This window comes from Strix uralensis, chromosome 3, assembly GCF_047716275.1.
Source record: "Strix uralensis isolate ZFMK-TIS-50842 chromosome 3, bStrUra1, whole genome shotgun sequence".
NCBI lineage: Eukaryota > Metazoa > Chordata > Aves > Strigiformes > Strigidae > Strix > Strix uralensis.
This window is the reverse complement of record NC_133974.1, coordinates 69,333,909-69,356,755: the sequence shown is the minus strand read 5'-3', so window position 1 is coordinate 69,356,755 and position 22,847 is coordinate 69,333,909. Positions and strand designations below refer to the sequence as shown.

Genomic DNA, 22,847 nt, shown 5'->3' with positions numbered 1-22,847 from the left:
AAATTAATAGTACTTTTGAGAACTGACATTAGATTTACATGTGCAATTTCAATTTGAGTGCGCTTTTATTGTTCTGTATAATTTTTACCCTTGGTAACAAGGTAAGCATTAGTTGATTCTGCTTTTGATTTTTGTGTAGTGAGATGGCTCAGTGAATAGACTTTCCTTTTAAAACACATACAAACAAAACCTATGCAATCTCGATGCCAGGTTTTATTTATCTGGTTGAATAGGAACCATGGATTCTGCAAAATAAACTAATTGTTTGAAGAGCCTAGTCATGTACAGTCCTGATAATTTTTAGTTCCACTGACCTTAAATATTTGAAGCAGGTATTTAATAGAACCAACACCCTCTTAGAGAGTATGCTATGCTATGGCAGAGGTGAAATTTAAGTGAGTTCAGGAGTTTAATGCTGTTTCACAAAAGTAGGACTAAATAAATAGTTTACCACTTTCAAGCTAGTTCTTGCTGAACAGGAATATACTTAAAACCAAGTAAAACTTTATTTTGTTGTCCATAATTAAACTGTGGGATAGATTGCCACAAAGGCTCTTTTTTGATATGAGAGGTTTAGACAGCAGTAGCATAAGTCATTAAAGTCCACTGATAATTGCTTTTAAGTTGCAGCAGTACAAATGTGACTTCTGTCTCAAGATGTCCTTGCTCTTGCAGTTTAACCAAACTAATTGAATTTATAATCTGAGATGTCTAGTTGTTTCTGTGTTCTTGAGTGTAAGCTTTTAGGTAGATAAGAAAAAGCAAATGAAAGTTTGTTATTTCAATAACTGATGGATCTTTACTGTCTAAAATCTTTAATACATAAGCAGACTTCTTACTATGTGCAGGATTACATAAAATTTCCAAGTGAAACAATAAAATTGTGAATAAACTAATACATCCATTAAAAAGCAAATTAAGAAAACCTGAAATTCAATAATTGCTATCTAACATATGTAGTTCCAATTTCCAGCTGTGGGTTAGCCTGACATGTAACTATGTATTCAAGGAACAGCTTGATTTTTAAAACAGGACTTGCTTATTCCAGGTAATGTTGTCCTGGGGTTGACCTTGCTTGACTGCAAGGTCTGCAAAGGTTTCTTGGTATATGTAGAATATGTGTATTAAAAAAACCAAACAGTAACACAATGTCCCACTGAGATCAGAGCTGAACTGTGTTAGTTCTTTCCAAACTAATAGCATGAGACCTGCCTCTGAAATTAAATGTACGCTAGAAAGAGTGTCTCCAGATCTTGCATGGCTTGTGCCTCTCTTAATCTTGATCTTATCCTTAATATTTTTGTGGGTTATAGCTCCCACTCATCACACACCTCTGCACCTTCAATAAGTGAAGCAGAGATTTTACAGGTATTATCAATAGCTTAATTCCTCGAGTCTTGTTTCTTTATAATCTGTTGATTAAAATTAATGCTTTGGAATTGGCATACTAACAGCTGTGTTTTGATGCAGGCCATGTCCAGACAATTGACTGTGGCTTCATAAACGATCAAAAGTGCTGAAAATAACCATTTTTCCCCCTCATGCTTGTTAAATCTGAAGTCCACAAGAGCTGTGTGAAACAAGCATGCTCTGTATTCTGTTTAAATAAGTGTGTCTGTTGCTTCAGCAAATTTGAGTTGGTTCATGGTCATACAGTCATAACTGTATTTCGAACATTGCATTTGACAGTAAGACAGTGCTTCCTCCTGAGCTGTTTAAAACATGCTGTGGGATCCATCTAGCAAAACTATTTCTATATTATTACTTCTTTTAGGATGTCGGTGGAGGCTGGTTAGAAGGAAAAAACAGCCAAGGTGAGAGAGGACTTGTTCCAACAGATTATGTTGAGGTAAGTGACTACACTACTCTGCACTAAGAAAGCAGAACTACTGAAAAGGCTGTCGTCTCGTTCTCTGATCATACTGTAATGCTCAAACATAAAACTTCCAATGTTAAAGCCTGGAATATGTAATCGTGCTGTAGCAACTGTAGCTGGCTTTGGAAACCAGTACAAATATGTCGTCCAAAGTTTCTGTGCTTCTTCGTGGTTTCCCAAGAAATGCAACAGGAGGTTGTCTATAGTAAATACTGGTCATCTGCAGAACATGAGCTATTTTGAGTCTGCTTGTGGTTTGGGGGGGGGTCTCATGATCCAATAATCATTTTGTTTTCCTGTCTGAAGATAGACACAGAAGTGAATTGAGTAATGCAAGTTTACACTGGTGTTGCTGTGGCTGATTTGCCACATGCTCATAAATCTCTGGAATGGAACCCCACTTCTGGGGCTCAGAATATGGGATGCCAAATCTAGGGGCTACTCAGCTGATCTTCCTGAAGGCCTTTGCTGTCTCTTCAGTGTGTGTTGATCTGTTCTTTGTTTAAAGACTGGTGGTATGGAGGTGGGGATGGAATGGGGGTCTCAATGCAAAGACTGGAATCCAGCTCACTCTTGGAGGGCCCAGTGTCTGTATGTCTGCAGGTTGCCAGTTCAGTGAAGACTCTAGCTGTAATTCTTGCTGCCTCCTCTTAAGGCATGTGCCTCCTGTCCTTCACCAGTGCTGTGGTTATTTAAAATTAAAAAAAGAATAGGTAGGGGAGGACAATGCTGGCTCATATGACCTTGACATGACCTTGCTTTTTGCCTTCAGTTGGCTAGCTCATGGTCTGGTAGCTTTTGGCTCTCCAAACTTGCTGTCCCAAACTGATCCTCTGAGCATTGAGTTCCCAGTCTGCAAGCAGTAATGTTCACAACTTTGTTAATCCTTAATGAATTTGTAGATAGGTGTCCTCAGCTACAGCAGTCTTATGTGTTATTGTGTTATAATGCAAACCAATTCTACCTGTTGTGGAAGTAAGTCTTCCAGATCCATCCCATCAGTTTCTTGTAAAAGGTTCTATTGAATTTGAATTCAAAAAGGGTACATGCAACCATATTCAAGCCTAGTGATGTGAATGTTAGGATGATTGTAAATAATAAACAGCATAATTTGATTAATGGAAGCATGAAAAATCTTTTGCAACTTTTTCCATTTCAGATTATAACTGAAGGTGCAAAAGATGGAATTAGCTGCGGTAACTCACTAGCCGACCAAGCCTTCTTTGATTCTCTTTCTTCAAATACAGCTCAGACTAACTCTGCTGCAAAAAGCAGTAATCAGGTATGTCTCATGGTTTTTCAGGCACAGTGGGCGTGGCAAGTTTTGTTGGCATAACTTGCACTCTTCTGTTGTGCTGTGTGGTATTTGTGAACCCTCATAAAAGTACTAATTAAAGTAATTGTGTTTTCATTAGGGAACAGTTTTGTTTTATATTAATGATCTATGTGATTGTTCAGATACTGTGACTGCTGGAAAATTTAGTATTCTAACACTTTCAGAAATAGAGCATTTTTATTCTTTCCAGTCTGTAATCATGTAAATCTGTGACTACCTAAAACTCTGTACCTCAGTTCTGTGTAAGTGCACTCTTAGCAAACTTACTTTATTTTCAAGTTACTTATGTTTTTATGATAACCTTTTTAAGGAACCAGAGTTTTCTTTTTTTAAAAAAAAATGTTTACTACAACTGGGTGGTCTATGCTTCATCAGCCAGAGTGAATGGATATATATCTTTTTCAGAACTTGAGTAAGAGTTGTTTCTTTGATTGAAAAAGATGAAGCAAGTTCATGCATTGTCCCCAGTCAGTTGGAGAAGAGGCTGAGTTTAGTTTTGCTGGAAGAATGTTGGTGTTTTTTTTTTCTTCCCCCCCTCCTTCATAGCTTTTTGCCTGGTGTGTCAGTTCATTAAGCAGCAAGTATTTAGTTTCAGGTTAGATATCTGAGGACATACGTTATCTTAAACACAAGCTGTTTATCATGGTCTACAGGCTGCTGCGTGTCGCACATGTAGGAACAGTTAAACATTTTGAAGTCCACAGGTCAACAGAAGTACAAAATCTGCTTTTTCCAACAGCAGCATGCAATGGTCTTTTGTGTTGGAAAGTAAATGCTTTACTTATTGTAGCAGCTGGGGACACACATCTGGTTTGCGGGTCAGTTAAATATCAGTTATTAGATTTCTTAATTGTAACTTGCACCACAGAACTTTGACATGAAAACTGTACATGGGGCATTTTTGTATGACAGTGAATGTAACAGTTGATTGACTGTGTAGTGTTTGGTTTGTGTTTGCTTGTATTCAGCCGGACAATACCAGGATTGTAATTCTGTGATCACACATGTAGTGAGAACTCCAGACCTCACTGTGACTATCTCAGTGTTTATAATTAAATTGTTTTACTTGATGCCTAGTAATATTAAGGCTAAACACAGAACTCTTGAAATGCCTCATCAATTTCTCATGTCAGAGTGAGCCAAAAGCATTGATTTTAGGTTTGTTTTCCTTCAGTAACTTACAGTAATTTGAAGGTAGAGTGGGAACCTCATTTCTTATGCTCTGTCTGTTACCCTTGTGTCAATTTTTCCTCCTATAGAGTTTCTGGCCAAACTTTACTTTTGGGGAAGATTGAAATATTTGCAGCAGCTATTTCTGTCAAATCTGAACTTAATTAGATCTAGACAGAATTACTAAGATAATAAACATAGAATATTTTGGATGGCAGTAGAGGTATCTATCAGAGCTCTATCTGTACTTAACACAAGGTACTTGTGCCTGGAGAAGGGAAGAAAAAAGCCCTTTCCTGTATAGGGGGTGTGAGAGGTATCTATTATATTCTAAATAATAGAGAATTAGTATGGCAATCTAGTTTTGGAAGTTGCATTTCTAGAGGAGGAAAAGCTTGAAAATACAGTCACTTCCTAATACAGTTCACACGGGATCAGCAGTATACTGGGCCAGTAATACATAGAAGTTGCAGTTTCTTCATAATAGGTTTTGGAAAGGAGTAACTTCAGGCAAACAGCTTGTCTTATCTGTGTCAGTGCCTTACTCTTACAAGTGTCCATTATCCTTCAAATGCTGAGACAGCTGGGGGGACCAGTGTACCATAGTGTATTATAGTAAAACTATATTGGTAACATTAATAGGAGAGAGGGAGGAGGAGAGTGTGCACCTGGATGCAGCCAAGGCCATGCAAGATGCAGAGGAAGCAAATTTTCTCAGACTACTGTGTTTGGATCTTTTGTTTTCCTGTTTTTTCACAGCAGGAACCATCCTGTTGCATGGTCAGGAAAAGCCTGATGCAGTGAAAGATTGCATTGATACCTGTGATATTGCATCGGGAGGTTATACTGAGTTGCTCATCCCCTGCATACTAGCTTTCCTTTTAGAGCCACTGCTTATAAGAATACAATCTTTGTGGGTATGACCCTTCTTCCTAGACATATTACTCTGCATTTGGTTATGATAACATTTACATTTTTTAAAACGAGTTCACTCAGACACTTTGGATTGATCTGTGTTCAGATGCACAGTTGCAAGCAATTGACTTTTTTAAAGTGCCTTAATGAGTGATTAGGTCGTCATACAAAGCACTTCATCTTAAATGCCACTTGTGTGTTCAGGCTGTGGAGAGCAAAGAAAAAACTGACAAATTATATGTCAATATAAGAGAATCGATGCTGGAGTTGTGGCACAGTTGTGGAGGCTAAAATGTTTCTACATGTAGTCTGGTGGACTGAAAAAGAAATAGCAGCTTTTCTAAATGCTGACATTTTATGCTATCTATTATATTTTATAGTAACATAGGGGGTATGAGTTTATTACAATAAGACTTTATAAAAGCACTTCTAAATAAACTGGATGCTTGGGGATTTTTCTTACTACTACTGTCTTGAAGAAATTACTTTCTGTAAGTCACTTTAACTTACATGTAACATACACCTCACTCTCCAATTTCAATAAATCAAGAAATGTTTTAATTCTTGTAATTCCTTCCATTCTTCAAACAGTAAGTAAAAAAATCCAGGTTGTTGCATAGTCTTTCAGTACCAAGTCTTATTAAAAATAGTAGATCTTGCTGAGTTTAAATGTGTGAGTATGGGGTGGTTTTGGTTTTCTTTTTTTAAGAGACCAGTTAAACCACAGTGTTGTGGTTTAACCCTAGTAGGCAGCTCAACCCCTCCTGGGCGCTCGCTCACTCCCCCCCAGTCAGGATGGGGAAAGAACGAGAAGGGTAAAAGTGTGGAAGCTTGTGGGTTGGGATAAAAACAGCCTAATGGGTAAAGCAAAAGCTGTGCATGCAAGCAAAGCTAAACAAGGAGTTCATTCACCACTTCCCATCAGCAGGCAGGTGTTCAGCCATCCCCAGGAAAGCAGGGCTCCATCACATGTAGGGGTTACTTGGGAAGACAGATGGCGTAGCTCTGAACATCTCCCCTTCCTCTTTCTTTCCTGTAGCACTTATTGCTGAGAACCATGGCATATGGTATGGAATATCCTTTTGGTCAGCTGGGGTTAGCTGTCCCAGCCGTGTCCCCTCTTAGCCTCTTCTGCACCCCCAGCCTACTTGCTGACAGGGCACAGTGAGAGAGGCCTTGACACTGTGCAAGCATTGTTCAGCAATAACCAAAACATCCCTGTGTTATCAACACTGTTTTGGTCACAAATCCAAAACATAGCACCATATCAGCTACTCTGAAGAAAATTAACGCTATCCCAGCCAAAACCAGTACAAGCAGTTATATTTGAATGCAAACTTAATGTCTGTAACTTTTTTTTTCTGTCTTAGTTTTATTTCTAACGTTCTGAACTAGTTAGCCTATCAGTTTAGAAATATATCTCAAATGGCAGTGTGCTTCTGACAGGGCTTTAAAAAATTCCAACAAATTTATTTTTTAGCTTTATACATTATATTCTTGCTGGCATATCTTCAAATGGCCTACTAGATCTGGGGGGATGACTGCTTTTCTTAAGTAGCAATGCTGCATGTAATACTGAACCCTAACTCATTAGGTTTCCCAGATCAGTTTCTATGCATGCATCTCTCTCTCTCTCTTTCTCTCTCTCTCTCTCTCTCTCTCTCTCTCTCTCTCTCTCTCTCAAAACAAAACTTACTTTCTCCCTCTGTCTACACCCATCCCTTTTTGCTTTCCAGCCAAACAAGAGGCTTTTGGTTTCCTACTCTGGAATCCATAACTTCTTGGTGTTAGGAAAACCTCATCAGCTCAAATACTGCCTTACTCCCTGTCTGTCCTTTTTTGAGAAGGTTATTTGTTGTTCTCTAAATATTCTCCTGAATAATTAAAAGCAGCTGCTTTTACTTCCTTTTATTCACTGAGAAAGGTACAATGACCACAGCAACACTTTGGTGCTGCACCTTACCTGGGTTTGCTACAGATGAAAAGGGGCACAGATGTACTTCCGAAGGAGAAGAGAAGAATTCTGCATGACCCTGTGGCACTTTACTCTTCCCCAACTCATTCGTTGCATCAGTAGTGTTCCAGCAACAGCTGCCTTGGTAAAGCTTGCAGCTGCTCTCTGGAAGAGCTACCTGTAGAAGATATTGGGGAGATGAAAGAAATTGGAGGAAGTAATGAAGCTAATTATACACGAACAAGGGGAAAAAAAATGCTCAAGGTGACTATTTTTACACTTAGAGGAAAGCAGATAGGAGAATTTAATGTTACATCTGCCCATAACATTTGTGGTTTAATGTCTGAAAAGCCTTAAAAAATTACTCAACAAAATACAATGCAAGTAACTCTTAGTTGCCAAAGATGGAGGTTGTTGCATGGCTTTTGCATGGGTCTCGTGCTGTTTTGATCTTGTAGCCCTCAAACAGAGAAAGCAAAGGGAATGAGAAATCTTTCTTCTCTGTCAGTCCACTGTTCCTCAGAGTGACAATGCAGGGTGCTAGTTTTAAACTATCATTTGGAACAATCAGTGAGTAGGTATATCACACTTACTGTTTTTTCTATTTGTTAGAATTGCATATATGTTTTGAAGTAAGTTACGTGTAAACTCTTCTGGTATTAGAATAACACTGGCAATAATGGCACTGAAATTAATATAAATTATGGCAGGTCAAACCAAATAAATATCTTGAAATACACTGAACACAAAATTTCTCATTTCTGATGAAAAATGAGTGGTATATTTTTCTCTTGTGGTATTACTTTGATGCTGAGTTGCCTCCAGGAGCTGTAGCAACAACGGATAACCTGTTTCATGCTTTTAAATAGTGTTTCTCATTGCAGTTGACCAAGAGGTTGTGTTAGCTTGGTGGCATTTGCAGACTTCGTAATTAATGTATGGAAATACAAGCATTAATGTAAAATTCATTTCAAGTAATCTCCTCCAACTGCTTGGTTTTGGGTTTTTTGTGATCAAGACTAGTGCTTCTCCATCACAGATGTACTTGCATTTATTTTGCACATGTTCCGGGTTCAGAAACTGCTGTTTTAACAGCAATGATCACTCTCTACATTCTAAACCACAACTTGTGGTGTTTTTTCATTTATCTAACTTAAAATGTTTTAAAAGTTGTGAAGAAATACCAACTTTCTGTTTTCACAGTAGTGTTTATCTGAGTTACTTAGATTTCATCTAAGTTAAATCTAAATTGCAACTATACTGGCCTAAACTACTTCTCCTTATTAAGAAGCTAAAACTTTTTAATCTGTACAGTAGTCTCATTAGTAGTCTGTAAACAAACTGTATGTACCATTAGCCATAATGTAGTCTACCTGTTTACAGCCTGACATGCATGTTTGAACAAAGGATAGAAATGCTCTAAATTTCAGTATACTACATATTTTAGTCTGTATGGTTTCTCTTCCCTCTAGAGCTTAAAGTCTAGCCCTTGTTTTTTCTCCCTCTCTGGAGAATAGAAAACTATTATTAAAAATGTATAAATGAAATTAGAGTACTGCCTGTCTGTTTCACGGTGCAAGTGGATCACCAGCTATGTTGACGTAAGAGCTGTACATGTGGCTTGACAGTATTTAAGATATAAAAATAGTTCTTGTAGCTAACCATAAGTTGCATTTGTAGAGGAGTTTGTTCCCTTTTCTTGACACTGATTCTGTAATCACTGCCAAGTCTACTTCTGTATGAAGATGACTGTACAGCTCCCCTTAGTTCTGGATAAAATAAGTATTCTGAGAGTTAGCATTTTTGTGAATTGCAAATTTTTCAGTTAATTCCAGTGTGACCTTATTGAATCCACATGTTTCTTTGTGTCTTCAGTTATGTTGTGGGCAGAGCAGCAAGGCCCTATGAGTAGGTATAGGAAGCTACTAACGAACCTCTCATGTTTGCATTGTTTTATCCAGTGGTAAGTGTGAAATCACTTGGGATAGTTTCTCTCTCAGTAGAAGAAAGATCAACTGCTACACAGCTGTTGATGGATATGAAAACAGATGGACTGTCTTATGTGTAGAAAACCCTTTCCTTTCAGAAAGCTGTGGGGCTTCAGTATGGGCAGGATGAATAAGTAGTAGTGAAAATACGTAGTTTGGTGTGCAGGAGCTGAGGCAATTCTTCAGTTACCTGGTGTGTAGATGTAAGTTGTTGAACGTGCATAAGGAGGACAGTAAAGAAGCTATTCCCAGAGCTTTACTTCTCATATCTCTTCCACTCCTTGCAACTTAGTGCTGGAAAGGCAAATTGGTAGTTCATTGTTTAATTTGCATACCATAGCTTCCCCGCCCGCCCCCCCCCCAGCTGCTATGAGCAGCAATGAATGCTAAGATTGAATAAAATAAATATAGTGCTCTTATTAAGATCACACTATTCTACTTACATGGAAATTTTGACATACATGTTATTGCATTCCTGTAACAGCATTTCCGTTCTCTGACATTGCTGTGTGTGCAGTAAAGTAGAAGTGTTGTCATGGGAAATGTGACTCACTCATGTTTGGTTAAGTCCGGTTTGTCTTGTTAAACCAGTATGCTGAATGAGCTTAAGATATGCAGGTAGGTTCACCATGGAAGTTACAATTGTTTCTGGATTTTTGGAAATTATTGCTTCCTTGACTAATAAACCTTTACTCTGCATAAATGTGCATGTTTCTAAGATTAAGTGTAAAGTTGCTTCTGTGTGTGCATAAGTCATGTCTAGAAGGGCATAGTGCAAAAGATACCTAAAAAGAAGTATAAGCAAAACTGGTGGGTTAGAACTGTTCAGAAGTAGAAAAGATAAAATTTAAAAAAAATACCCAGAGTGTTTTATGCTGATTTGGCTTTCATGATAAGTAACTTCTAGTTCCTGTTACAGATAATGACACTATAACATCCTCCATTGCTACATGTAATTTGAAAGCAACTCTTTCCTCCCCCCACCCCATCTTAATCCCAGGATTGCATTCAAACCAGTAATGGGAATTTGTGACCAATTCTTGTTTAACCAAAGTACTAGGCAGTGACTTCCACACAGTACTGGAATCAGTGGCTGGCTTGCTTTGAAATGAATTGCATTCACGTATTAAAAAATAACTGTCTAACATATGACAGTGATTGTACCAATTCCAATTACGGAGTTGTCTTGAGCTTTTTTTTGTGGGTGTCCCAGTGGAATGTAAAGGCTCAGGCAGCAAGTTGTTAAACTGTAGTACTGTGATCACACCTCACCTTTGCACCCATAGCCTCAGGTGAAATCTGACTATTGAAATAGTCAGTTTTCCACAATTTACCGTGTTTGCGTGCTCTTTTTCTTATAGCTTTGTTTGAATTTGATTTATTTCATGAGGTAGCCTTGTAGTCTAGTAGTTTGGCATTGACTGTATAAAGAGTATTTTAACTTGATAATGGTGACAATCTTGTCAGCCCTCCTATGAGTGTTTCTCCTTGCTTGCACACTTAGTGGCATATGACATGCATGTGTTGCATAGTCCCCTTCACCACAGCAGGGAGCTTGCTGCAGTATATAGTTTCCTTCCTGGTTTAATTTTTTTTTGTTCCTTGTTCACTGAGCACTTATTCTGAGGTGGAATCGTGGGCATTTGTAATTGAAAGTGGTAAGCTGAAAAGTCTTAGGCAGTAATACTCTTCAGCTGCTCCTCCTAAACAAGGCAACAAAGGAAATCCCTCTCCTCTGTTCCCAAATAAAAATAGAGTGTGCTTTTCACAAAAAGGAAGGATAAAGCCTTGTTTAGACATCCCAGGATCAGGCTACAAAGGTTAGAGAACATCAGAGAGAAACAGGGAGTCTTTCTTCTGTTTCTGGCATTGCTGTGACTGCTACTTGGAAAACTGTCTGAGATTTCTCATCTTTGTTTCAAGAAGAAGAAACCGTTAGGGATTGAAATAATCTCAAGCGAAGTCAAGGATGTAAAGAGGTGACTTGATTGTCATTTACATGTGCAGGTGTGAGTAATAAAGACAGAAGCCTGAGAGCTTCATTGAGTAAATGTATACAGGATTTTTAGTGGCTGAAAGTTGAAACTAAGCAAACTTTAATTAAAAAAAAAAAAAATTGCTTTAAGCAGTGAGGGTGACAATAGATGTGTTTTCCCTCCCCTCATCCCATCACTGAGTATTGTTTGCTCAAGTCTAAATTACGAATCTTTCTAAAAAACCATTCTGTACTTCAAACATGGCTATTTTTTTGAGCTGAATCAGGAGTTAATAGATGGAAATTCTGTGCCTGCACTGTGCAGAAGCAATTCAGTCTCTAGTCCACTCTAGCTGTGAATAACCTCACAGGTAAGGAAATGGGGTTGGCAGTGGGAGAAAAACAAAAAACTAACTGCTCTGCTCTTCATGGTAGTAGCTCAGTTGTTCCGCTAGTGGTTTGGGTTTTTTATCCTGCTGAAAGCAAGGAGCATCCAGTGGGTGTGCCTTGACTTTGTCATTTGTGAGCAGGTAAAGCCCAACTCCTTTGCAGGGACTACTTTATGAAGGAACAGTGGGACTGGGAGTGGAGGTGCTGGATGATGGTTTCCTCTGGAAGGAAGTGATGACAGGAGCAGCTGCGGAACAAATGGTTTCCTTGGACATCGTTGCTACTGCCTCCTTGACACCTGCTTTGGGAGGTCTTCTCTGCTGTTGCTTTCATGTATTTATCCACAGGAACATTCTAGTATGTGAGTCCATAAGGCTGGTTATCCCTTAAAGTCTAGCCCATCTCCACTTTTGCCTTTTCTAGAGGATTTCTTTAAGGAGAAAACATGTTTAAATTGTACAACAGAAAAGAGGGCCTTCCTTCAGAAGAGGAAGAAGTGCACAGGAACCACAATGCTAAGGTATTGGTTTACCTGGGAGAAAGCTTGGGCATAAAATATCATGGGCATGGCAGCTACTTCAGTATCTGCTAATGTGCACACTTGCTCTATGGTAAATACAGCACAGTGAATGCAGTTCTGTGATTGCTGCAGAGTAGACTTTTAGCTTTACACATCTCTTCCCGGAGGAGTTTTAGGGTGACTGTCTGTATTCACTTACTTTTTTTATGTATCTGTTCAGAGGCTGTTATCCAAAGAACTTGAGTTTAGTGTAATGCGTGAGTATGCCTAAGGCCTTTGTCTCCATGCAAGGTAACTAAGGCAGGTATGAAACTGGAGAGGTATGTTGTGATGGTTTAGCCCCTGCCGGGGTCTGAGACCACGCGGCCGCTGCCCCTCCCCCACAAAGGGAGTGAAATACAAAGCCCCAAGACTGAAATAAGGAAAGGTTTAATACAACAGTGCAATAGCAACACAACAAACAACAACAATAACAGTAATAGTGATAGCAATGAACAGAGCAAAATAGCTACCAAATACAGCAGTTTGAAGCACGATGTACAAAACCACGAGTGCACCACGCTCCCGCGCCAGGAAAAATGTGACCTGCCAGGATGTGACGTCGGCATGGTATCTGAATAACCTGGCTAGAGCTCCCCCCCACTGCTGGGGAAACTTAACCCTATCCTGGTTAAACCAGGACATATGTTCATTCCTGTGAGATATTCAACTGAGCCATCATGACTTTTCTTGTATTTTCTGCCGTTTCTCTGTGCTGTCTGTCTCTTCTCAACTTCTCTTCAAGAGCATAACACTTCTCATTGCAGCTTTGGCTGTCCTGGACTTCCCTTGATCTGATCAGACTTACTTTCTGAACTCACTGCTTCAGCATGGCTTCTATGTCTGAGTAGATTTCAAGGTGTATTTCTTACGGTTGGAGGTTGTCATTTTTGATGGCACAGTTACCTAGATCTTTTTAGGTCCTCAACTTAGTTTTAGCATCTGAACATCATGTTTCTTTCAGCTTTTGTCCCTCAGGAGTAGAATAGATGGATCTATTTGTCCATCAGGAGCATCCATTAATATAAGGAAGGAGTCTGCCAGGAACAAATTAGTTGGCCAAGAGGTCAAAAAAAAATTTTTATCCAGGGGAAAAAGATGTGTTAATGACTTACCTTAGCTTTACTGTCTATAACTTTGGATTCTGTAGAAAATAGCAAAGATGTCACTTCTTCCTATTTAATTCATGATTCATTTGGTAAAGATATTGACATTCCACTGCCAAGCTGAGGATTTTCCTGTTGTGGAATTTTTTCTCATTTAACTATTATTAGATCTTTAAAAACACACTATACTGCTTCTCCCCTCCCCCAGCCCCCCAACAGTAATGATCTGTTTCTATAGTGAGCTTGAATCTGCCCTTAACAGAAGACTTAAAATATTCAGTAATGTGTTCCCTCTGTCTGTTCCCCAAATAGCCTTTTTATGGTGGTTTTTCCCCTAGAACAGTAGGAGCGGGTAAGTCCATAATAGTTTACAAAAGGGAAAATCAGCTGCTTTTAAGGAGTTCATCCTTGAATTTAATCTCAGTGTACTTGTTTGATGTTACCTTGAGGAGCAAAGAGATGCAATGCTTCATTTGAAGGTTGATTAGCGTCTTAATTATGTGTGATGTGGCATTTCTTTTTGTGCGTTTGCATTTGAGATTGCTTGCATACTTGGATATTAGGTGTGCTGTATCAAGTTACATTGACTAAATAACAGCTTTTTGCATGGACTCTTCATCTTCTTTGTGCTGACTCAAGAGAGATCTGAGGATTGTGAATTTCAGTTATGGAAAACTAAAGGTGTGAGAACATGTAATTTAATCACTTACAAAATACTTGCTGGCTTAATTAGGGTTTATTCAACCAGAGTGAAGCCACATGAATGGCTTCTTATACGGAATTTGTCAGCTGCTGAGATCCACAGAACTGCTGACTGGAGCTGAGATTACCCTTTTAATAAATGCTCTGTCTTTACTTGGTCCTACACAGTGCTACCGGACCTTGAGGATGACAGGCCTGATTCCTGAACCCTTGTCCGCATTTATTGATTTTTGGCTACCACTTAGAAGTGTCCACAGTGTGTGTGCACGTAGGCAAACATTTTGAGAAAGATAAAAGGAGACCTGTAAATGCTTTTTGTCCTAACCCATCTCTTACCCTCTTCCCCAGTGCCTCAGAAAGAAATGTGGACCCTTTGGCTGAAAGGAGCTGAGTGGGATTAGCATATCTCAGCCCTTTTATAGTCTGCGGGTGATACATCAAGGGGCAAAAGCTTACCCCAGAGCTTTCTTGGACACCTCAGAAATAAAATTTTCGGATTTGAATAGTGCTTCCATATAGGTACAGAGATGAGACATCTGAGAGGGCTATTTAAGTAATCCATTTCCCCTTGCTGTACAGCATTTAGTGTATATCAGCAACTGTCTGCAAGTTTGGTGATGATAGCTCTTGACAGTCGTTCTTCAGTAGTGTACCCAGTGTTAATATTATTGCCTCCCCCTTGTTTTGCAGCACATTTTAAGGTTTCTTTGCCACCCACTCATGTACCGGATTTCATATGAACTAAAGAGAAGAGGAAAACTTTACTCAGCCTTTTGGCAATCGTCCTACTTCTGGGCTTTCATTTGCCAGTGATCAGCACAACATATATTGCAGAAGTACAGGCAAATGAGTATTATGCAAACTATTCTTTTCTAGGTGCTCTAAGTTATGTTAGGAGCAGGCGTGCTTTTCCATGTGGTTGAACCCCAGCGTGTGTTGTCCTTTAGCAAAGATAAGCAGCGCTGACTGATGGCACGTATGATTATTTCTCTTTAAACTCATAGCAGGTGGACATCATAGGAAGAGCAGGCTGGTATATTCTACCAGCAACTTCTTTGTAATTGCTGAGAGTAGCACTGTGCATCAGCTATCCAAGAATTGGGTAGACCTCAGCGATACTGCTCCTTTAGAGAGTCATGTTCTTGCATCAGTTTCATCCTCACAAAAAATCCCCTCAAACTATCAGTATAGAAGCTGTCCATATAGTCTCTCTCATTCCATCAGTTCCTAAGAACCACTGACTCTTGTGAGTCCTTTGAAAGGTGATTTCCCCCACCTTGGGGGCTAGGTCATAATTTCCAGATCCTGGGGATTCTGTACCTAAAGAACAGGTGTTACATGATATCAACACCATTTTCAAGTCCTAGAGTTTTGATACTGTCTGTGAAATCTGACTGTCAGATTATTTTAGGAAAAACTGAAGCGAGTGCTCTTATTCCTAAGTAGTATCTTGAAGCTGAAATGAGAGGAGAGAATTTTTAGTAGAAAAAATGGAATGAGGAGTAGCTGTACTTTATTTTGTGTAAGAAACAAACTTACTCAATGTTTTTACAGAGAGTAATTTGACTTTTAGTGGGAGTTTTATTTTCTGTACATGTAAATGTTATAGTCTGATAGCAATTAATTTATATTAGGCATCCCTTCTTTGATATGCTTCATGATAAAAATAATGCACTGGCTTCTGTAGGTTTTGAGACTTCCTTTTACAAAACTCAGTTTCTCCCTCTGCTGAACAAGACTGGCTTTGTAGGTTTTGTTTGCTTTCCTTCTCCTCCTTCTTCCTACACTTCGGGTGTGTGGGTTTTGATTTGTGTGTGGTTCTTTCTTTCTGCCAGCTAGTCTCTGCACTAAGTGTCTGAAGTAGACTGCACTTAACTAGTCAATGCTTTTTCGAAGTGTAGTGTTAAAATCAAGGAGCTGAACAAGATGCGAAGCTATTAATCCAATTTACTGACAGATGAACTTGACAAATCGATGCAGTAGTTAGAGACATGTCTGCTCTATGCTCTTTCACTGAGGTTTCCACCTCCACAACAGCATCAGTGGAAGGTTATGTGTGATTACCTTCACCAGAAGCTTAAGATGAGACAGTAGGTCTACAGGGAGATGCCAGACTGTTCCCTGGCAGATGTTTCCTTCCCTCATCTTTGCTGTGAATGAGTTAAGCTCTAACACCAGTAGTGATGGTGTGGGTGGTCAGTTTATGGTTTGCCTTTAGTAAAGTCACTAATCTGAGTTTGATAAAATAGCCATTTGAAAAAACCTAATCTTTTGAGTTTATGTTTTAAATGTGCTAATTACTCCATGGCTTTAGGTAATTAATAGATCACATGCACCATACTTACGGTGTTGGTGTAAAATAATTACCATGGGTAAGAGTGCTTCCTAACACTTTTGGAACAAATAGTTTAATTTCCCTGAGGAGATGTAACACTCTTATTAGTATGTATTGGTGTCATATTGCTGGAAAACTGATCAGTTCTTACAGGTGCTTACAGCATTTGAGTTGTGTAGCTGAGAATGTCAGATTTGGCACCTGCTCCTAAATTGAACCAGTGTTGAATGCAAGCTCATAGCCTATCAGCAGGAGATCAAAGACTTTAAGAAGAAAGTATATTGTTGTTTCTCATTTCTTCAGTAATTTCTTCTTTACTTTGTGTCTTTATACAATGCAGGCAAACAATGCCAGTGATCCTTGGTCCAGCTGGAATGTTGGGAAGTCTGGGAACTGGGATAATGGAAATGCTGTTGACAGCTGGGCAACGAAACCTGAAAGTGCAGCTGGCCAAAGAAACAGTGCTTCAAATAACTGGGAGGCAGCAGCAACAACATTTGGTCATCCACAGGCATATCAAGGACCAGGTGTGCTAACAATTCTCTTAATTTTGAATATATTAGAGTAGGTGGACAGTAGAGGTAAGAATTGCTTCATCTTTCTTAACTATAGAATACAGCTTATTTAAAAAACAAAACAAAACCTGTTTCCTAGTAGCACATTGCCACATGGGTAATCTGGACACTAAAATAATACCTTTTTAAAAATAAAATCAGATCCACAGTAACAGACACCTCAAACATATATGGAAATCTGGCAAGCCAAAGTTTTGTTCATACACGATCTATTCCTAGTCATGTTGTTCAGCTTGCATAACTGGAACTTTTAAACACCCTTGAATTTGTACTCAGGCCTGTGAAGAATTAGTCTCTTAAATCCTTAATTTTAGGAAATGGCTAGTCTTTCAGAAGGCTTCTCTACCTTTTTGTAGTAAAAGCCTAAATTAAGAGGAGAACCCATAGCTGGGGAATGCTAACCTGAAGTCTATGAATATGGAACGCTACTGAATTCATCATAACACATCAGCATCTCCTCTCTTTTCTCTTTTTTTTTTTTTAGTCCCTCTCCCTCAATGGATTTCTAGTGTAGTGTTTTGCAGGTGGTATTTGGTGGGGATGGTGGTAACTGGGGGGGGGGTCACAAAATAGAAGTCTGAACTAGGTCTTAATATATTTACCTTGTTGATTATTTGTGTATGGGTGCTGAGGTAGCTCCTTCTGCTTTTAAAGAGAAAATAACTTTCTCCTTTCCCTACCCCCTGCCCCCTCCTGTACTTCAGCAGCTGCTGATGACGATGATTGGGATGATGACTGGGATGACCCAAAATCAACTTCACCATCTTATCTTGGTTACAAGGAGACTGAAGCATCAGAAGCTGGAGGGGTCCAGCGTGGAAATTCTCGTGCAGCTGCTATGAAATTACCACTTAACAAGTAATGGAAAATGCAGGGCAAATGTGTATATATTGAAGAAAATTGGAATTTGTCAAGATATGTAAATGTGTGACTATTCAACCTTTTTGAAATATGCAATGTAAATATTACAGTTTTGGGCTAGAAGTGGATATGGATTTATAGTTCAGTGTTCTCCCTGTGTGATCGGAGAACACAGATCCATGAAAGCCTGAAAGTACGTGACAAAGCTGTATATTTTTTGGAGGTTGTACAGACAAATGACGCTTTTACAAGGTCTGAACTTCTGGGCCGACCAGTCCTTAAAATGTAACTGTCTTTAACACTATGTGTGGTTAGTGAAAATTAAAGGTGATGGATGGCTTGTCCATACAGCGAGACTGATCAGAGATGTTCCCCCAGAGTTTGTGAGCAATTTGAGTTGCTAGAGTGGGGAAAGGTTCTGTTCTATATTTGTGCATCACCCAGGTTGATTCTTGGGCCACAAAGCTTGATTTTTTTTTTTTTTTTTTAAATTTTTTTTTAAAGATGAAAATCTTACAGTAGTAGGAAGCTTTGTCAGGGTTATACTGGCATTATCTCATGTTACAACTTAATGTTTATTCTAAAACTACTGTTACTCTGAGAAGCTACTGTGTGGTTATCTTTAAGTGGATGAAAGCAGAGTGGAAACGGATTGTAGAACAATGGTCTCCTCCACTATGTAACTAAAATCAACTGTCTCTGCATGACTAGTTGTTAATTTTGTGGAGATTTTGTCCAGTTTTGCAACAGTACTTCTGCATCATTGTGGCATCTACTTGTTGTAAACCCATTTAGTATAAACAGCACAAAATTTACCTTATTTACGAGCGTTATTTGTCTGTCAAGTAAGTCCTACTTTACTCATATTTCTGCAAGCAGGCAGTAGGTTGACAGTACTTCAAGGGCCAAGTACCGTCCTAATTAGAAAGAGGACTACCATTTGCTTTTTATAAGACTTTTTATGCAGAGTTTAAGGACATTACAGTGATTTTTGTGTTATGTGTGTGGTTTTCTTTCTAATTGGTGGATAAATTCTTTAATATAACTCCTGTTTAAAAGACTTGATAAATCTGCAGGTCGTTGTTCTTTCAGATGATTGAATGAATTCTCATAATCTGAAACGGCAGGACAGTGCGTGTGAGCGTGTGTGTGTGTGTGTGTATGCATTTCCAGAGAGGGTAGACTGCAATGGAGTGGCAGGTGTTACTTTGTGTCCTCCTGTTACGTTTGCTCTGATGGGCTGTAGAGCACAAATAGCTACTTTGCCTTAGAAGAAGGGGACTGTATTACACAAATAAAAGCTAGAGTTCAGTAGCTAAAACTTTTCTGCTTTTTCAGGGCAAATTGTTGGTTAAGTAATCCACATCAATTCTTTTCTATACCTGAGAAATGCTAACAGTTTTTTTCCCATAGTGGCAGGTAATTCTGCATACATCAAAGGAAGGAAAATATGGAATAAATTTATAATTTTGGGGTTTTTGTTAGGTTTCCTGGATTTGCAAAACCTGGGATGGAACAGTATCTGTTGGCAAAGCAACTAGCAAAACCCAAAGAGAAAATACCCATAATTGTAAGTTGGGGGGTGTGGGTGTGGGTGTGTGAAGTTTTTGTGTGGGGGTGGTGTGGTTTGTTTTGGGGTTGCGGTTTTTTGTTTTGGTTATTTTGTGTGGGTTTGTTTCGGGGTTTTTTGTTGTTAATCTTCCCCACCCTTCCCTTTTCCCCCAACTTAACCTTTAGCCTTGGGGTTGCTATATGTATTTGGGTCAGAAGAAACTGATTCTGAACATAGAATTAGAAATAGAAGTGTCATAATAAAACTGTGTGCCATTTAAGTATTTTAAAGTTGTGATAGACTACATCTCAGAGTCATATATCACTTGAGGGATTTTTCAGGGTCAAGTCTTAGCTCCTTTCTTCTAAGTGTGCTGATTTTTTTTCTTATTTTCTTTTCAGTACTCTTTTCCTCATGCTGGATCTGTGTTACTTGTGATCATGAAAATAAGGGTTTTTTTCCTGGGATTGGGAGGCAGACGAATGCATTACATTGTCTATTAGTTATCTAGATAGCTATGTAATACATAGGAAATACATTCATAAACATTTGCAATATTCAGTCATGATGGTCAGGCCATCCTCTGATCTAAAACCCAGACTATTCTAGATATATGCTGTTCTAGTGAAATGTGGTTGAAGTAGCAATCCCTAGAATTTGCCACTTCACTATTTGGGAAGAATTGTAAAATACATAAGAAGATAAACAAAACTAGTCAATCATCTCTGGTTGCGAGAAGCCTCTCTATTTTCTGGCTATCCAGCTCTTGCTGAAATCAATAGAAACTTTCAAGTGAACCGGGAAAGTATTTGTCTCCTTGTTTGCAGCTGGTACAGCATGATGTATTTAAAGATAATGTTCGCAATTTCTTACAGATTGGTGATTATGGCCCAATGTGGGTTTATCCTACCTCTACATTTGACTGTGTGGTGGCAGATCCCAAAAAAGGTTCTAAAATGTATGGTCTCAAGAGCTACATTGAATATCAGCTGACCTGCACTGTAAGTGTATCTGAAATGGGCTCTTCTCTCTCACAAATATGGGTCATTTGTACATATAAATAATACAGTTTGTGTGACTTGGTAACAGGGCTGTAAGAGTAAGTGGTAGTTGTCACACTTTATTCTCCAAAGAGTTACTTTGTTCTAGCATTTCAAGTTCTTTTGTAATTACAGATTCAAGCCTCTAAATCAGAAATTTTATTTACATTCCGCATATTTATTATTCTGGTCACACTTGTTTTGTGTCACTATCTGTAGATGCCTGTCAAAATTTAGAGTTGTGTTTCTCTTACAGAACACTAATCGGTCTGTCAACCACAGATACAAGCACTTTGACTGGTTGTATGAGCGTCTCCTGGTTAAATTTGGATTAGCCATTCCAATCCCGTCTCTTCCAGACAAGCAAGTAACAGGTAATTATTCCCAGTTGTGAATTCATGGGATGGGAAATAAGGAGATTACTTTTTTACAAGGTTCAGTTCGTTCTTACTGTTTGATTTTTTTTTTTTCTTTTTTCCACACTCTTTTTAAAGAAGCTATCAAAAACCCCAACCTTTCACCATTCAACACTTCTGAGTTGTGATGGCCTATTGATAATAAAATATTGGCACTAAGAGCATCATTTCAGAACTCAGGTTTACTTATCTAGTCCAGTGATTTAAAAAAAACCAAAAACCAACCAAACAAAAAAACCCCCACCAACATAAAAGCCCCCTTAGTTACTGCAGAAGAGAATACTTATTATTGGAGAGAAGAGATAACTACTTATGTTACATATTTGCTGATTGTCTGGAGAAATGATTTTTGAGGTTTTGGGGGCGGGGGGGTGGTGGGGGGATGTTTTTTCTTTTGCATTTGATTCTAAATGTGTAATGCTGTAGGAGCTTTGAAGCAAATCTCCCAGAGGAAAGGGAGCATCCCCTGATAAACTGGGCTTTTTTTTGCTCACAAGTAAAATATTGCAGCTGTTACTCCTGTTGCTCCATTTCACACTTGATTTAGGAAGCATTTTTTCATTTGTATAACATTTTGATCTGGCTTGATGTCAGTTCAGCTTGACCAAACTCTCTGAAGCTTATGGAAGTCTTTTTATTCTGACTTCCAAGAAAAGTGGGATTGGACCCTTTGAATGCTCATGAGTTCAGTCATTGCAATTGAATGTGGCAATGCCTGTGTGTTTTCAGTAGTCTCTGGCTTCCTTTCTACAAGGGTGTGCTAGAGTGCATGTAAAGAAAAGAATTGGACACCTGTATCAGGGGAAAATGTGTTACTTTTGCCTGTTTTCACTTGTGTGTTTTCTGGTAAGGTTTTATACAGCCTCTAAGACAACCAGCCAAAAACAAACATACAAAAGCTGGCATGTTGCCAACCATGTGGCTGTGGGCATCACTGAAAATGCAGCAGCTCTGCTGTGTTTGAAGAAAGCTAAGCATTGATACAGATGCTGGGATAAATGCCGAGGAAACTAAAAAGTGAGGAAGCAACTTCCTCCCCTCCCCTTAGTCTCACATTTAGAATTCACCAGTATTTTTGCTTAAACATGTGCATGTGGACTAAAAGGAAACAGAAGACCTGATGGGATCTCTAGAATTTATTGTAACTGTATTTTAAAAGACTCAAGAGTTTGGCATAGCAGTTAAACCTTGCCTGTGGATTTTGGTCTTCTGGAGTCTGTGGGAGAGGTAATTTGTCTCATGCAAAACAAAACAAAAAAAACCCAACATGCCTCCTTCTCTCTCTTTTTGAAACATTATATGGGAAACTGAAAAAATGGTGCTTATTTTTTCATTGTGTTTAGGAGGCTTCTTTCTGAAGACTGTCTATAGAAAAGTGTTTCTGTCCATTAGTCCTGGCAAAACAAGACTCTACAATTGGACTGTTTTGCTCAGGATCATGATTTGCTGGTGATGATATGCCTAACGACCAGCACATAACTTCCAGATGCTACTCTTTCTATTGCCTTGCATTCCTTATGCTGGCAGGAATGCTGCAGAGATTTCAGTATAGATTAGGGGGTGGAATAAGGTATTACTGCAGGTTATATAATGTTTATTCCGTAGTAGTTGATTTTTTTAATTATTCTTTTTCCCCTAGTTAATTTGCAGGAAATGTACCTGTACCCAACCTTAATTTTTCACTAGTTGTGTTCTTTACCTGCTAGTCTTGCTAGTTCCCATGTTTACAATTTAAAAAAACAACCAAACAAAAAAATCCCAAAAAACCCTAAAACCTCAGCCTTGCAGAGCTGCTGCCATAGTAACTATACAGTAGAATTATATTGAAAGAGTACATGCATTCAAGGTTTGTCATCTGTGCTGCTATGGAAATTAAGAGTTGGGTGCTGGAGGAATCTCTCGTTCCTTTCAAATACATCCTATTCACTGTATGCTTTAGAAGGACAATGTCGGTTTTTTTAATTGGAAAAGATTCCCTCAGTAAGACACCGTTTGTGCTAAACCTAAAAGGTTCTTGTAAATACATAGTGTTGATGCACTATTGGTTTAAAAAAAATAAAATAAAATTTGTTACTTAAATAGTTTGTGTTTAAAATC

At 38.7% G+C, this 22,847-nt stretch overlaps 1 protein-coding gene across 2 annotated transcripts in view; it reads left to right on the top strand.

Moving 5' to 3' along the window:
* SNX9 (sorting nexin 9) overlaps positions 1 to 22,847 on the top strand; it is a 64,446-nt gene that overhangs the window by 19,629 nt on the left and 21,970 nt on the right. Inside the window, exons 3-9 of one of the 2 annotated variants that reach the window (XM_074862764.1) lie at positions 1,775 to 1,849; positions 3,036 to 3,158; positions 16,647 to 16,833; positions 17,589 to 17,739; positions 19,228 to 19,312; positions 20,170 to 20,295; positions 20,591 to 20,708. In XM_074862764.1, coding sequence (XP_074718865.1) covers positions 1,775 to 1,849; positions 3,036 to 3,158; positions 16,647 to 16,833; positions 17,589 to 17,739; positions 19,228 to 19,312; positions 20,170 to 20,295; positions 20,591 to 20,708 — 865 coding nt within the window. Of the gene's footprint in view, positions 1 to 1,774; positions 1,850 to 3,035; positions 3,159 to 16,646; positions 16,834 to 17,585; positions 17,740 to 19,227; positions 19,313 to 20,169; positions 20,296 to 20,590; positions 20,709 to 22,847 lie in introns of both variants that reach the window. The other variant, XM_074862763.1, reaches the window with a different exon arrangement.